The following is a 17,345-nucleotide window of genomic DNA, read 5'->3' as shown; positions in this document are numbered from 1 at the left end:
ATAGCTTCATCTATCTTACCTACAAATAAAATTAAGATAGTGGATCCAGTAAGCAAAAACTATCAGTATGTGTATAGGCTGCAAGTAGCTTTACAGTATCACAGAATGAATTACATTGTGCAAAAAATGCATTGAAAATTTACAAAATGCATTACAGATAGCTTTTTGATTTTGTTATATTTATATTGAGGAAAAAATAACATTTTAATTTCAGAAGTTCCTGAGTATGTCATAAAAGCACAAGTGCTAGCAGGTGGGCGAGGGCTTGGTCATTTTGATAACGGATTTAAAAGCGGTGTTCACATAACAAAGAAGTAAGTATCTGTATGTGTTGTTAGTATTTCTTGTGGAATATTGGGTTGATAAAAGCTCATGTACAGTGTGTGGTATATTAGTGCTTTTTTTATTCGTAACTTTCAGTAGTATAGTTTTTTTGTTTTTGTGGAAGTAGCATGTCATAAGGTATGAGGAAGTAGGATGTTGATTTATTAAGAAATATTTAAAACTCATATGGGCAGAAACCACCAAGATTGGCTATAAAATCTTTATTTGCTTTAATCTGACACTTAGTTTTATACTACCAACTTTTTGATATTCCTATGCTCTAGCCTCTGCACTCGCAGATAATTTTCACTCTATTGATGTTATTACAATACTCTTTACCCATGCAGCCATTGTGTATGTGACTTCAAGTTGCAATTTCGCTTTCAGAATGGTTGTGTGTGCTTAGGGACAGTATTACAAAACTACTGTATTAATGATGCCATTAAGAAAATAAAAAAGATATACATCCTGTCGTGGTGGTCTGTCCATAAGAGTTCTCATGTTCAGAATATGTCAACAGATATGGCATCAAGAATGAATGAATTACTTTAATTGATAAATAATTGGATAAACTGTAAATTTTCCTAGATAAGAAACACAGAGCTAATTAAAAACATTGGGAATTGTCTGATAGAAAATAAATGTGGTATAATCAAGACAAAACACTGTATGTCTTAAGAGTCTACCCCATGTATAACAAAGACAGAAGTGAAGAAGCCATAGATAATATGAGAAATATTATGGCTTATTGAGGAATAAAAGAAAGGAATGACATCATTCATATTGTTTCCTATGGTCATCAGTCTATCGTGAAATATTTGAAATGGCACATCTGTTCATCACTGTTTATGTCTGTGCATACAATAAAGATTGTGCACCATCCATTGAAGTTTCCATGCCTATGCATGTGGTAGTCATAAATTTTTTTTGGCACATTCTTCTTCTTGGCGTAGATTTTAACAGAATGTAATTTCATTTAGACCTGTGATGTATTTCACCACATGCTATTTTAGACTAGAAATTCTTGTCTTTTTTGTCTTCATTTCCTGTCGCTCTTTTGCAGAGCATCTAGGGCTTCGATGAAGCTCCACCAGCACACTTGATTTTGGGCAACAATCTTCAACTGAAAATGTTTTCCTCTCCTTCTTGATCTCTTCTGATCTTTGGTCTTCCTTCTTTCCATTTACCCTGTAAGTAGCAGCAAAGAGCTTTTGTCTTTGCAGCATCCCGGCTTTTTTGAAAGATGTGTCCAGCGCAGTTCCACTTCCTTCTCAGGGTTTGGATGGTGACTTTTTCTTCTCTAGTTCTGTTCTAAAGGTCTTCATTGGAGATCGCATCTGCCCAAGAGAGAGATTTTAAACCTTTGACTGCTGGAGGTGCACCATCATCTTGGTGCGCTGAACTGCCACAGCCTGCAGCGTAATCCGGCTCCCTGTGCTAAGTGCTTGTGTCACGGAGCTCCGTGGGGAGCGGAGCGGCCCATGCAGCCTGACCCACCCTGTGCTGAAAACTTCTGGACTGCTTACGACTTGCACAGAGCCAGTGTGAATTTTTGATGACTTTGAGCTGTAATATCTCGGGCAATAGTTTTTGTAAACAAATCAAATGTGGCCATCTTGTACAACTTTATGCATTATCTTAAGAATAATAATGAAAAGAATCTTATGAGCCATTTTGAGCCAGAAAATTGTAGGTAAAATTGGCCAAAAAAATAGGCACCTGAAAAAATTTCGAATTTGGATTTTTGCATCTCCTAGACTAATGCTATGACAAACATGAAACTTGGCATGTATTAACCTAACAACACAAGGTTCTCAAATATAAAGTTTCATTTGTGTAGCACTTTCCCGTACTGAATGAACTAAGCGCAAATTTGAAGATTTTGTAAAAATGTCAAAAATGTGATATTTTCGTTCTGATTTTGCTGAAAAACCATGTTCTATAAAACATTCCAAGCTGTATAATTGCAATGAAAGTAGGGTGTGAAAATCATGCCCGAAAACAATGTAAACTTCTAATTCACATATCTAGTAGAGTGAACGCATGATGAAAATGAAATTTGGACAAAGATATGGAATAACAATTTTTATTCTTCTACTATTTTCCAATAATCTACAAATTAGTCAAAAAGATGTTGATTCTTATGAAAAGATAAAAGCAGGGTATATTCGAAACTTCTTTTACAAATACCGGTTTCTATTAATGCTTCAGAGCCAGCCTCATTCGAATAACCAATTTTAAACCTCCCACCATCCCCAGAAGAGTGAGTTTAATTTCCAATATTGGCTAACAACAGAGGCAAAGTATCAAGAAAAATCACACTGAGAACAGAGTTTTAACTTTGGCATGTTATTTCTCGTTGATCAAAGGTGTTTGAAATCAGTTATGGAAAACTGGTTTTGTACAAGTGGACCGAATGTGCTCTGTATTTGTACTACTAAGGATAAAGGAATATAACTATCTATGTCGCATGTTAATAATTTAAATGTGTCATATGTAGATTAATATATGGATTTTGTTATTGGCACAAAATGTACTAGGTGTATTTACATTTGTCACAGTACAGATATTGCGCTCTCTCAATCACCAAGTCCTTTCATTTGCTAGCAAACTGCTACATATGAAGAAGCCAGGCATTGTTTGAATAATTTTACATCTGTTACATCTATTTCCCATACTTCTTTTCGATCCGGACACTGGACTGGCACTGGCGAAGTTAAAAATAGATTTTTTTAGTAATTCATTCAGAAGTGTCAACAAATTTTCTCGGGTTTAGTTCCCAATTATTAGTAATGCTTCTTTGTATGATAAGTCTCAAAGCAGGGTACAGCACATAATGGAATATTGCAGGTTTTGCATTAGAATCTAGTTTCCTGGCGCAGATTCTGTTTCATGCAAAACACACATCTGCGCATTAGTGTACTTTTCTGCAAATGTTTACTCATAATTACAGCTGGAAAATGTCTCCCTGTGAATCGCAGAGGATTCTCGTCATCATAGCGCCTTCCTCTACCAGCTATTTTCCATTATGTAGCATATTTTTCTACAATCTCCTGTACAAGAGAAAGGTAAAACTCCGTAAGTGCTATTTTCCACCCTGTTACCGACTGGTGGAGAGCATGAGCATTTAGAATGTACAGATCCAGAATGTGAAAAAAGTATTTCTTGTACCATTTCACAGTCTTGCGCACTGATCCCACAGAGATCAGTAACATGTCACAATGGTCAACTGCACCCATAATCAAATTGTAATCTCCAATACATTGCGGTTTATATATTTTTTCGCCAGTATTTCTGTCAGTCTTTTCTGTTTAAACCATCTGTGTTGTGTGACTTGTGGTGAACATGCACACCTCTCTCCTATCGTACCACTTGATAGCAAGGATCTTGTCAGTGGACTTAAACTCAGTTTCTCCTCATTTTAATTTCTTCCGCAGTTTTGGCATGTTGCGCCTATTCTTACAAACAGTGCCGCGTGCGGCTCCCCGTGGTTGTGAAGCCAGAGGAACAGGTCCAGGCTGGAGCACCAATTATCGACGCACAGAATATGACCCTGTTCCAGATACAGTCCCATAAGAGTTGCCACTACGTTGCCACTTTTTCCTAAATTGTGGAACTCAATTTCTGTTGTTGCACCTATGTATACAATAAAATCCAAAATATACCTACTCTGACAGTCACACAGTACAAATGTCTTTATTCTGAATCTACTTTGTTTGGTTGGAATAAATTGCTTAAAAGCTAATTGTCCTTTGAACGGCAAGATACTTTCATCTATACAAAGCTTGTGATATGGACAAAATTAATTACAAAACGTCTTACGAACTTTGTCAACAGTCATCCTAATTTTAAATAGACTGTCACCTCCAGTACTCTGAGTTATCACTGAAGTGTAGCATTCTTGGAAGTAGACAAAAATGGTCTCAGGACCATTTCGCTGTAAACTGGTGTTTTCAAAAGTGTATCGCTGGACCAATAATCACTTAATTTTAACTTCTTAACTTGCGACATTAGAAGGCACATAGCAATAAAATAATACATTTCCTCAAATGCAATGTCTTTCCACTTTGAGAGTTGAGAAATCACAGATTCTGTAGTACTTTCTCTGGTGTAAATGGAAAAACAATTTGTTTCATCTGCAATAAATTGCAACAGTTCTTCAGACATAAATATCAGAAAAAATGAAAGAATGCTTGGATCACCATTTGTGTCCTGAAGTCGAGTCATCAAAGTAATGGCTTAATGGTTGGAAATTGGTTTCTTTCCAGTCAAACTTGTCACTTACATGCGCGCTTTTCCGAGCCATTTTAGTGTCACTTTCTGATTTCTCGAGTTCAAACAAACTGCTGATCGTAATTCTTGCCCTCCCCCTGATGTAAAGGGCTGAGGAGTACAGCTTCAAGATTCTGTTGAAGATTCATCACTGCTAGCAACATCAGATAATCCCATTCACTGTCGCTCCTAGTGAGCATATCCAGGATCTCTTTATCAGTGCAACCAGGGCGACGTGACATTTTTCCATAGAAAACAACAAAACTGACAAAAACACGGGAAGCAAAGTAAAATTCTGCAAAGATGGAACACAGCAACAAACATATAGGCACTCTTGAACTATACAGTCAGACCACTGAACAGCTACTGAAAGAGCAGGGCGGAAAGACAGCTCTGTGTGTTTACACGTCTCCGTTCTCAGGTAGCTGTGACTCAGTGCACCTAAATTTGTCCCTAGCGGTATGCATCAACACATCCTTACTGCGGTAGGGAAAACCCAAGGGCTGCGCTTAAACACATCGGGCGCACTAGGGGTACGGTGATGCATGATGAATTAACATGCCTCCAGCAGTCGAAGTGTTACGACTTTCCTAAAACATCTACTGTGGGAGACTTGCAAACTATTGGTGATTGTAGAGGTAATCTTCCAAATTTCGCATTCGTGTAGCAGCAGTGCGTTCACATTTGTTCTGAATATTCATATTTTAGTTGTCATGGAAATATCTCTTGCCCTCCATAATGGATATAGTTGTATGAAGGCCCCATTTGCCTTTTAGGTTCTTCCTCCAGCATCAGCAGCTGCTCCTCAGACTTCAGTAACTACACTCCTAAAGTGTGTGAGTTCGTTTACCATTTCAACTTCCTCATTGTTTCCAACTTTCTCATATTTCTTTTTATTGAGTTTCATAATCTTCATCTTGGCAGTCTCCAATTTCGGCATGGCAATCTTGGCTTCATGCTCAAAGTCCTGCAGTGTTCTTTCCATGTCAACATAGTTCTGCGAGAGGAGGCAAATGTCATTGTTAAACTCAAGATCTTACAATTGCTCATTCAATCCCCAGCATATCACTCTCTCCTTCTTGTCCACCAGTTTCCTCGTAATTTCATAAAGCACCAGTAAAAAGATAGTTGGAGATAAAACACATTGTTGGCAACCTCCAGACTTAACTTGGAAGGCACTCCATAGCTTTATACTCATGGATGAATTGGCATGTGTAGTTATTGTAAGTCTTCCTGACAACCTTCACTCTATTCTCTGTGGTAATGTACATTTTCAAAGATTTCCATGTAGGTCTCCTTTTAGTGGAGTTGAGGACATTTTAAAAGTCAACAAAAAGAATGTGATGACAAGTAATGAATTCATTTGGTTGTCTGATGATGGCTCTGAGTGTTTATTTGGTCTGAAAAGAAAGGTTACTTCTAAAATTGGTTTGCTGTTTTCTTATCTGCAGTCCAGCTTGGCCCTTAATTCTATTAAGGATTATTCACACCAACACTTTGCTTGAAATTGTAAGCAAGTTAATGCCACTCCAATTATGGCAGTTGGTGTTGGTGGTTTCACCTTTTTTGGGCAATTTAATTAAAATTCCTTCTCTCTACTCCTGTGGCATGCTCTTCAAATTCCTTATCATTGTCAAAAGAGGGTGGAGAAGATTAGTGGCTGTGTCGGGCTCAGTGGTCAGATATTGTGGTCTTGTGTTACCAATCAATGGGGCTTTTTGATTGTTTAGCTGCTTGATTGCTGCCTTGATCTCTTCCTTTGAAGGCAGCTCCAATTTAATGTTATTTTCTAATATTTCAGGATCATCTTCATCTTGTGGTGCTGTTTGTTGTTTAGACTCTCCCTCATTATCTCTATTCAGCACCTCCATAAAGTGCTCATGCCATCTTGGATATTGTGCATCATCGTTGGTGAGGAGATGTCCTTGTTTGCTCCTTACAGGATGACTTCAGGAGATGTTCTTTTTGGCAAGAATCTTCACAGTTTTGTGAGTAAACTGTTGAAGTATTCGTAATAAAGTTCTCAAATTTACTGCCCTCCAGGAAAGTTCTCACACTGTAATTATTCTTGGGGCTGAGAGCTGGCTGAAACCCAAAGTGAAAGCTCTGAGATATTTAGCAAGTTGTGGAACATATATTGGAAATACAGATTAGAGGCCGTAGGAGGGGGAGTTTTGATTGCAGTTGACAAAAATATTCTCTCTACTGAGGTCGAAGTTGAATGTGACACTGAAGTTGTCTGGTCACATATAACAGGTGTAGGTGAAACTAAGTTAATTGCTGGATGTGTTTTTACTGGCCACCTGATTCCACTATGGCAGTTCTAAAGTCATTCAAAGATAGTGTACGGTTAAGAGTGCATAAATACTCAGTTCATATAATATAATACTATTTGGAAGCGACTTTTACCTGCCAAGTATAGACTGGGATGTCTATGGATTAATTGTGGGACGGGGGGGGGGGGGGGGGGGGGTACAGACAAACAGTCAGTCATGTGAAATACTTTTGAACACATTTTCTGAAAATTGTCTTGAGTAGCTAGCTCGGCAGCCCACACACAATGGAAATATCTTAGACCTTGTAGCTACAAATAGACTTGTCGTTACAGCAATTATGATGACAAAAATTAATAAATCAGTCAATAAGGCTGGGACAGTGTTTCTGCTAAATAGACCAGATAAGCAGTTATTAACATATTAGTACCAGTAAGATGGATGTAGAGGAATTATGGGCAAAGTTTAAGCAGATTCTTAATCGTTGTTGGGAGAATTATGTGCCTAGTAAGTGGATGAGGGTTGGAAAAGACCCACCACAGTTTAATAACAAAATTCTTAAGATACTGAGGAAGCAAAGGCTAGGTTCAAAAGGGGATGCACAAATGACAAGCAAAGATTAGTAGAGATTCGTGCATCTGTGAAGAGATCTGTGAAATCACTAAGCGGATCTAAGCTTCCATTTAGTCTCTTGTTGACCAATCTGGTGTGGCAGTTGAAGATAGCAAAATGAAAGCCAAACTTTTTAATTTCACATTCAAGAAATTGTTTACACAGGAGAATAATACAAACGTACAGTCACTTGACCATCGGACAGACTCCCGTATGGACGACATAGAAATAAGCATACATGACATGGAGAAGCAGTTTAAAGATTTGAAAACAAATAAATCACCAGTTCGATTTTACAAACAGTACCCTACAGCATTGGTCCCTTACCTAGCGTGCATTTATCGTGAATCTTTCACCCAGCACAAAGTCCCAAGCAACTGGATAAAAGTGCAGGTGACTACGCTAAGAAAGGTAAAAAGAATGGACCCACAAAATTTACAGACCAGTATTCCTAACTTCTGTTTGTTGTAGAATCCTGGAACACATTCTCAGTTTGAATATAATAAACTTTCTTGAGCCTAAGAAGCTTATGTCCACGAATCGGCATGGTTTTGGAAAGCATTGCTCATGCAGTACTGAGCTTGCCCTTTTCTCACATGATATACTGAGAACTGTGGATGAAGGGCAACAGGAAGGATCTATATTTCTAGCTTTCCAGAAATTTTTCAATTTCTTACATCAATGTGTGGGAACACTTTCTTTTAATGACTATCTTGATGCGAACATGTGCAACCATAAGGTGGTCACCACTACCTATGTTTGCTTTCTTTCGGTTTCTCAATTATATGAGGGATTTTTTTCCACTTTCTACTAAAAGCTGTGTGGTCAGTTTGATTTGTAATGTGAAGATTAGGAGACACCTGTGATATTTTGACATTTTTCATGAGGGAAGATTGTGCCACCAATAATTAGATCGTTATTTTCACAGAAAGCTACAAAAACCTCTTCATTGTTAATCATGTTGCTGATTCCATGTTGTCTCATCACTTGCTCCATTCCAGGATTGTCTGCACCTATCTTTGCATTAAAATCACCTGTCATAATTAAAATAACTTTCCTGGTGGTGTTTTTGACTGTTTTCTGGAGTTCTACATACAAATTGGCATTTCCTTTCTAGCTTCTTCAGTTTTTGCATAACATTGCACTATGGAGTTGTTTCTCACTCTTCCTTTGAATCTTGTCCTGAGAATTTTTGAAGACATGTGCTTCCCCAAGCTGCTGTTCATTCTTTTAGGAGCAATCCCACTCTCTCCACGTATGGATCATCACTGTTTAGCTTTCCAAAATACAGAGATGTATGCCCACTCAAGGTCTTCAATGCTCCAAATTCATTCCATCTCACTTCACTTGCTGCCAGGATGCTGAGTCTATATATCTCTGCTGCTGCTCTACGTGGTGGCAGTTTCTCAGGTTGGTATAAGTTTTGAACGTTTCGGAACCTGATAAACATGTCCTTCTTTACGCCAAATGTTGTCATAGTTGTTTTTAGGTCCATCTAGCTGCTTCTCTTAGTTTCTTTAATGTATTGATTTTAAGCAGTTGTGGGTAGTTAACCTATATCAGCGCATTGCCATGTTTGTGCTGCCACCTCTGAGCCTTGACACTTGCTCCCAGTGAAGGTGTTATAGGTGGGCAGAGAATGTCATTTCCTACAATTCCCTTTGTGTGGTTTGGTTATATCACAATGACTCGGTCGTCATAGCCATGGTAACGGGGTACACCACTGGAAGGAGAGGTTGACATTTGCATGGGAGAGGGTGTCTGAGTTGCTTCACTGTACCTTACATCCCAGAAACTTCTCATACGATGGATTAATCTATTTGTTTTAAACAGTGTGTGTTTTGTATCCTCCAGGAAACAGTTATATTGAAGAATTAATACTCTTATTTTATTTCAGGCCAGCAGAAATTGAGGCAATTTTGGGAAACATGATTGGGCATAGACTTATCACCAAGCAGACTCCAAAAGATGGCATTCTAGTTAAGAAAGTTATGGTAGCAGAGTCTGTTACCATTAAGCGGGAGACCTATGTTTGTATACTGATGGACAGGTCTGTAGATCACAAGCACTGTACATCTTTTATATTCAGTGTAAGAATACCTTTAAGTAGTTTTTAACTATGTCTTTTGTTAGTTTTCATTATCTATTCATCTAAAATAAGAGAGCTTTTGTTGTGTTTGCATTAAATTGAATTATAGTAGTACCAGAGTGGTTAGTATGGTCTGGTTTCCCATTTTAATTGGAGATGGAAGGTAAATTTCAATACATGGGTGTAAACAATAACTGTTAGCAACATACCACAGTGGTGTAAATGAAATTGAGACAAATAAATTGATATTACAATCAGTAGTTCTGCATACGGGCTGACTGAGTTGCAATGATAAGTCAAACATCAGGCAAGGAATGACTATTGCTTATGACACATTTTGGAATTTGTTCACCATCAGACATCTACAGAAAATTGTTTCCAGAAATATTTTATAAAACATAGTAATGGATGCCTTTATCATTCCACTTTGATTTAAAAACATCTGGCACAAATTATAATACACCTACCCAGGTGCTATTGCTGCATGTAGATATATGTATCCAGTTGTACACGAAACAAACATTCACAGGCTACTGACATAATTCTGCAGAGTGCAGACCAAGAAGACATTTTTGCCACCAGGTGACATTACAAAACATAAAGTGGTGCCAATGATCAACAACTACTATACATTTATTATACGATGTGTCTGGTTGTTGTGAACCAACTTATTTTATAATAAATATTTGCTTTATACAAATTGCAATGCCTTGACAGTGATAAAAAGTTACTAAATTTTAAGTTAAATTCAAGAGTATTACATGGTGCCACACATCGTCAAAAGCTACAATCGCAACAACTGTGCGATATGACAAGTCACATAAACTTAAAATATGCAATAGCAGTACAAGCATATGCCACAAATATGAGTATAGGCAGTAAGAAAGGGGAAGGAGAATACAATATTTTCATTAAAACTAGGGTAGTCCATCTGGCTGACCCAAATCGGTAAATGAATGTACTCAATGTACACTATTGCACTTACATCAAATAGGGGAAAAAAAATCTGCTAATGAACACAGCCAGTTTTTTTATGAAACGTGGGACGTATTTCAGTATAAGTAGTATAAACAAAAATCAGTCTTGGTGGGATTACCCATCATGTCCATATAACTAAGAAGTATTATTTGGTACCATAGATCGTCAAACATTAAAATCGTGTCATCTTGTTGCACTTTACAAAAATTGTAAAGCAAAAGTATAAAATGCATAATGTAATTCTACAGCCTAAACTATAAAATATGAAACAGACACAGTAGAAATTAGATTGGCCGGGAGGGATAGGAATGGAGAAAAGGGGGTTAGATAGGGGAGGTGCACTATATAAAAATTAAATGGAAGCTGGAGTTTTTCTCAGAATCAGACATTGGTGTCACACAGCCGTGCTCATAACAAATCCTGAAAAATATTGATTGTGTTCATTCAAGGTTCCATGTTGGTTAGCATTAAAATGCTTATATATCTCAATTTCTTTCAAAATGTCTAAATCTAAGCCTTGTGGCTTTATGTTTAAGACCATTAGGGATTTTTTAGTCATATCTGCATGATGCTTCTGATCACTGAGATGACAACCCATAGCAGTAGTGTTGTTGTTATGGAGTTGCCCGAATCTGGTTAAAAAGTCATGCCCTGTCTGCCAAATGTAAACACTATCAAAGGATCCACAAGTGATTATATATACCTTCGACTTTGTAAATTTATCCTGCTTGTTGTCAACAGGTGTAAGCAAAACTGTCTTTAAGTTTCTTGAGCATCTGGAAGCCAGTTTGTATATTGGCTTTTTTAAATGCATTGACAGTTTGTTCTCAGAAATTCCCTGTATAGGATATAGATGCATATTTAGGCAGGTTCTCAGGAGGACCAGGAATAGATTTCTTTCCCTTCTATTGAATACCAGTTGATAAATAGTAATAGTATTGCACTTTCAGTGTAACGATTTTTCAGACATATTTGTGTGATCTGTATGATTTTCTAACATATTCAGAGCTTAAGACAAGTTTAGCTAACCTGTTGAACATTGACATGAGCATTGGCAGGAAGAATGCACACACTTAAGTGCGCATGAGCGGCAAAAGTCTACATTCGGCCAACAATGCCATATGATCATTTCCATTTCTGCATTAATAATTACATCTTTGGTGCATGGTTTTCTGAAAACATCTAAACAAGAATCTTTAGATTCAAGTATTCAAGTCTAAGTAGTTAAGACTTCCCTATTTGATTCCAACTCGACAATGAAGTATGTTTTTGAATGCAACAGACTGAAGGAGCCTGCCAAATGTGTGATTCTGTTGCTGTAAGTGCAATAAAAATATCACCTACATATCTTCGATACAAAATTATATTATTAGACATGGCCCTGTTATTTGCAAAGAATTTTCTGTCTAGATAATTAAAGAAAATGTCAGTCAAAAACACAGAAAGACAGCAACCTTTTGCCATGCCGCCCATTTGAAGATAAGCCTTACCATTGAAAATAAAACAGTTAAAAGTTAGTTTTTTATGCAACAAATGCAACTGTTCAGTAATTTCCTGTACTGCAAGTTTCATATACTTAAGAAGATTCAATCTTACAATCTCCAAAGTCTCTTCAACTGGAACATTTATGTACAAATTGGTTATATCCAGAGACACCATTAGTCTCTCGTGGAATCTTAGTTTCTCTTAATAACATTGCTGTCTCATAGCTGTTTTTTATGGACTATGTTTCCTCAAAAGTGAATGCAACTATTAGCTTAGCATAGCAAAAACTGTTAATTTTATAATTAGGACCTTGGCATCCATCAATTGGACATATTGGTGAATGACTTATATAGATTTGTGGGCGAAGAACTGGAAGTTTTGGATTCATCTGCATTTAGCCTACTCAGATGCAAAAAGAAAGTTGGAACGTTTTACACATTTCTTCAACTCAGTAACAAATTTAGGAAGAAGGTTCCTTTTAGCTATGTCATTAGAACAAAAGAAATCCAATGTCTTATTTACCTAATCTAAAGGACGATAGAGCTAGCTGTATCTCTCTTTGTGATAACTGTCTAATTTTCAAGCAGTTTTGCATTCAACCTTTTGATGATGGCACAAAGAGACTTTGAGAATGAGCCTGTAGGAACAGGTTTACAAAATGCGTAGACATAGCAATCTTGACCTGTATATGCTGTGGGACCATAAGCATCTCACATATGCCTTTTACTTTGACCACAGTTCTTTTAGTAGTATTAGTATTTACTTTACTGGGAATGTTGAAATTTAGGTCCTTTGTAACAAAGAATTTTCATCATAAGAAAGATTAATGCCCGTAATATGAATTGCTATATCTCAAAAGAGTATGAACAGTGACAACATCAGTAGTGTTAGCCAGGGTCTGCCACAAGTGCCCATAGTTTGTGGTTGTGCCTTCTAGCAATAACATTGTGTTCCAAGAAAAGACCATTACTAATCAAATCATATAGATCACAAACAAAAAACCAGTAAGAATGTGTGACAAGGGATTAGATAAGTCAATACCTGTAGTCTCAGCAAAGTGTCTGAATCTATGCACCATGTAAATTTTGCTTGTTATGAATTGATGTCCACGTTTTATCTTGACAGTACATGCAATTAATACCACAGAATTAAATTTAAGTTTTGTTGAATTTGGGATTAGACCACTCACTAAAGAGTTTTTATTGAAATTAATTTGTAGACGACTATAACAATCACTTGTGTTCTGAAGCCGTATAATAACTTGGCCTTCCTAATGACCCAACTTGCAGTGAAATAATATAAATGTGATATAAAGTCATGATCAGTAGTTCTGCATACTGGCTGACTGGGTTGCAATGATAAAAGTCAGGTGTGAAGCAAGGAATGACTTTATTGTTCATATGATGTGTTTTGGATATAAGACTCTTGCAGTCTATCAAGCCAAGAAACAGCTTCATGTTGTTCAAGAAAATCCACGTAAGCTACAGCACATGCACACCACATGAAGTTTTGGCTAAAATCATTCTTGGATATTAACCCTTTCATGGTTAAAATTTACCTATAATTAGCATGTATTTGAAAAATAAAAGGTCAAAACCCATGTCCCTTTGTGATAAATAATACATTTTCAGTTCCCAAAAAATGCAATCTGTTTGATTTTTAAAAATTGGTGAGATGGTATACGTGTGTTCCATGAATCTAACTAGCTCCATGTTTCCATGTGAACCTATGATTTTCAGAGATAAATGTTTAATTTTAGAATGATTTTATCAGGATGGCAATTGTCGAAGAATGTATATCAAATCAGCCCCAAAACACATTTATGCTCCTGACAATGAAAAACATGAAATATTGCACACAAGTTTTCAACATAACATTTGAAGATGGCTTTGGCATACGACACACATCAATGTTTTCTACATTCTGTGACGTTTTCTGTGGCATATACTGGGTGGTCCATCTGAAGTTTTGGATGAGATTATCTCGAAAACTATTCATTGGGTACAAATAGTGGGTAAAACAAGTTCATGACCTCAAAGGGGGACATCAAATGATACTACATGTGACCCCCAGCCCCTGTCCCCTTGGGTGGGGCGGGGTGCAACTTTTAAATCTGAAATGGAAACACTCATTTTTTTTATTGCAGATTCAGATTCTCGATAAAAAAAGTAATAAAGTTTTGTGTGAAACCTTTTTTTAAACCATTGTCAGATGGCGCTGAAACTGAGAAAAATTAAAATTGGGGAAAAACTCCAATTTATTTAGGATGATCCGAGAAGGATGCATCAAATTGATACAAAATGTGCACCAATTCTTTCATTATGCCAAATTAAGCTCTTTTTACAAAATGTAACCTACTCACCACAGTTTTTGATGGAGGGAGGCAGAATGGTATTAAAATCTCATTAGGGAAGTCTTCACAATTGCATTACTCACCTGACTGTGGTGCTACTGTGGCCAAACTGTGAACTATAGCTCAGTATAAAGGTCGGTGCAATGAGATCAGACGTCACTTTACTTTCAAGTTGTGAACCGTAAACATCAACTGATGAAAGTAAATTATTCTTTAGCGAAACGTGGCTCACTATCCTCCTACAGAGATTGTTGATATTATGATAATTTTAGGTGAATGCCATAACAATTACACTGAAGCTGTGCAATTGTATGTGGATCATTTCCCAAACAGACGGCATCCAAGCGGAAACATTATTCGAAATTGCACTCAATGAGCTTGAAGGGGATACATGCACTGTCGACTTTGTCATCGTGAATACAATGAAAATGAGGCTCGTACCCTTACTGTTTTCGCCTGTGTTCAACTGGATCCTGAAATTAGTAGTCGCGCGATTCAGAGACAATCTGGAATACTGAAATCAACTGTTTTGAGGGTTTTGAAGGCACATAATTATCATGCATATCGTATCACACTGACACAGGCATTAACGCCGAAAGATATGCAAGTACGCTTGCATTTCTGCCAATGGGCCTTGGAAATGATAAGAAGTGACAATGATTTTCTTAGATACATTATGTTCACTGATGAAACCACATTCAAAAACAATGGCTAATTAAATCATCATGATTGTCATTATTGGTCCCCTGTCAATCCACACTGGCACAGACCCATTGACAATCAACACAAATGGTCGTTAATGGTGTGGTGTGGAATTTTAAATGGTTACTTGATAGAACAGTATTTTTTTGACCGGAATGTTACTGTGGAATCTTATTTAGAACTTGTCCGCGATGATTTGTTGAAGCTAATGGAAGATGTTGAGTTAGAAACTAGGCAACGAATGTGGTTCCAACAGAACAGAGCAGCTCCCTATTATGCTAAAAATGTGCAGAACGTTTTAAATTTACGGTACCCTGGTCGGTGGGTAGGACGCGGCGTACCAATTCAGTGGTCTCCACGTTCACCAGACCTAACATCTCCTGATTTTTTTCTTGTGGGGTTATTTAAAAAAATTGTTTATGAAAGACAGCCCACAACCAGAAACGATATGGAGCAACGCATTTGAAGAGTGTGTGCAGCCGTACCACGGGATGTGCTGCTCAAAAATGTGGACAACTTTCACAGATGTTTGACTTTATGCATTGAAGCAAATGGGGATAATTTTGAACATTTTCTTAGTGGCTAATTTCATTAATTAAGCACCCCAAATTGTGAGAGGCAAGGGGACTCACACTACTGAAGCACCCCATGGGAACATCATTCTACTACCTCCATGTCATTGCTCCTGGGTAACGCTAAAAGTAGGATATAGTACATTTTGTACAAAAATAGCTTAATTTGGTGTAATGAAAGATTTGGTGCACATTTTTTATTGATTTGATGCGTCTTTCTCGGATAATTCTAAATAAATCAGAGTTCTCCCCCAATTTTACTTTTTTCTCGATTTCAGTGCCAACTGTCATCGGTTTAAAAAATGTTTCAGACAAAACTTGATTACTTTTTTGTGGAGAATCTGAGTCTGCAATGAAAAATGGGGCTTTCCATTAAAGATTTAAAAGTTACCCCCGCCCCACCCAAGGGGGTGGGGGCTGGAGGTCACGTGTAGTATCATTTGATGTCCGCCTTTGAACTAACAAACTTGTCTTATCCACTATTTTTACCCGATGTATAGTTTTTGAGATAATCTAATCCAAAACTTCAGATGAACCAACCTGTATGTCCCATTACACACAAATTATGTACAAACTATCAGAATTACTGAGGTATGTAGTAATGTCTCAAAATAATGTCTGTGATGTATAAAAAACAATTAGTTACTTCAGGCATTCTTGGAATAGAGAAGATGGTGATTTTTTATGATTTTCCTGGACACACACACACACACACACACACACACACTCTCTCTCTCTCTCTCTCTCTCTCTCTCTCTCTCTCTCTCTCTCTCACTCACTCTCTATAAATGCACACGGCTCAATATGATCACTCGCAGCCTTCTATATGTCCACCCAATGGGCCGTAGTATTTTTCTCCAAGTTCTGAAAGCATCTCGCTACATGCTAGCACTAGAGGGATATGAGACATTGATGTCTCAGTACTTAAAACGGTGTATTACTTTAGTGGCATATGTGTCACATCAATGACAAAAGGATTAAAAGACCCTTTGTTCATACATGTACAAAACATAAAATTCACGTTTGTATAAATTTTACCTCTAAATATTTTGAATTTTAGCAGCATAAAATTAGCAATTAAACAGTTTTGTTTGTCTGTTGTTTTTACTATGATACTACTGTGTTTGTAATTGTTGATTTAGATACAACTGTTGTTGTTGTTGTGGCCTTCAGTCCTGAGAATGGTTTGATGCAGCTCTCCATGCTACTCTATCCTGTGCAAGCTTCTTCATCTCCCAGTACCTACTGCAACCTACATCCTTCTGTATCTGTTTAGTGTATTCATCTCTTGGTCTCCCTCTATGATTTTTACCCTCCACGCTGCCCCCCAATACTAAATTGGTGATCCCTTGATGCCTCAGAACATGTCCTATCAACTGATCCCTTCTTCTTGTCAAGTTGTGCCACAAACTTCTCCCCAATCCTATTCAATACCTTCCTCATTAGTTATATGATCTACCCATCTAATCTTCAGCATTCTTCTGTAGTACCACATTTCGAAAGCTTCTATTCTCTTCTTGTCCAAACTAGTTATTGTCCATGTTTCACTTCCATACAAATACTTTCAGAAATGACTTTCTGACACTTAAATATATACTCGATGTTAACAAATTTCTCTTCTTCAGAAACGCTTTCCTTGCCATTGCCAGTCTACATTTTATATCCTCTCTACTTCGACCATCATC

At 37.3% G+C, this 17,345-nt stretch overlaps 1 protein-coding gene across 4 annotated transcripts in view; it reads left to right on the top strand.

The window, feature by feature from the left end:
* The window catches only part of LOC126183752 (succinate--CoA ligase [GDP-forming] subunit beta, mitochondrial), a 92,623-nt gene that overhangs the window by 46,803 nt on the left and 28,475 nt on the right, over positions 1 to 17,345 (top strand). For all 4 annotated transcript variants that reach the window (XM_049925975.1, XM_049925977.1, XM_049925978.1 and 1 more), the window contains exons 4-5: positions 215 to 314; positions 9,379 to 9,531. In XM_049925975.1, the coding sequence (XP_049781932.1) occupies positions 215 to 314; positions 9,379 to 9,531 (253 nt within the window). The remainder of the gene's footprint in view (positions 1 to 214; positions 315 to 9,378; positions 9,532 to 17,345) is intronic.

Source organism: Schistocerca cancellata, chromosome 4 (genome assembly GCF_023864275.1).
Source record: "Schistocerca cancellata isolate TAMUIC-IGC-003103 chromosome 4, iqSchCanc2.1, whole genome shotgun sequence".
NCBI classification, from domain to species: domain Eukaryota; kingdom Metazoa; phylum Arthropoda; class Insecta; order Orthoptera; family Acrididae; genus Schistocerca; species Schistocerca cancellata.
Note: the sequence above shows the minus strand (reverse complement) of the source record. Positions and strands in the feature narration are given on the sequence as shown.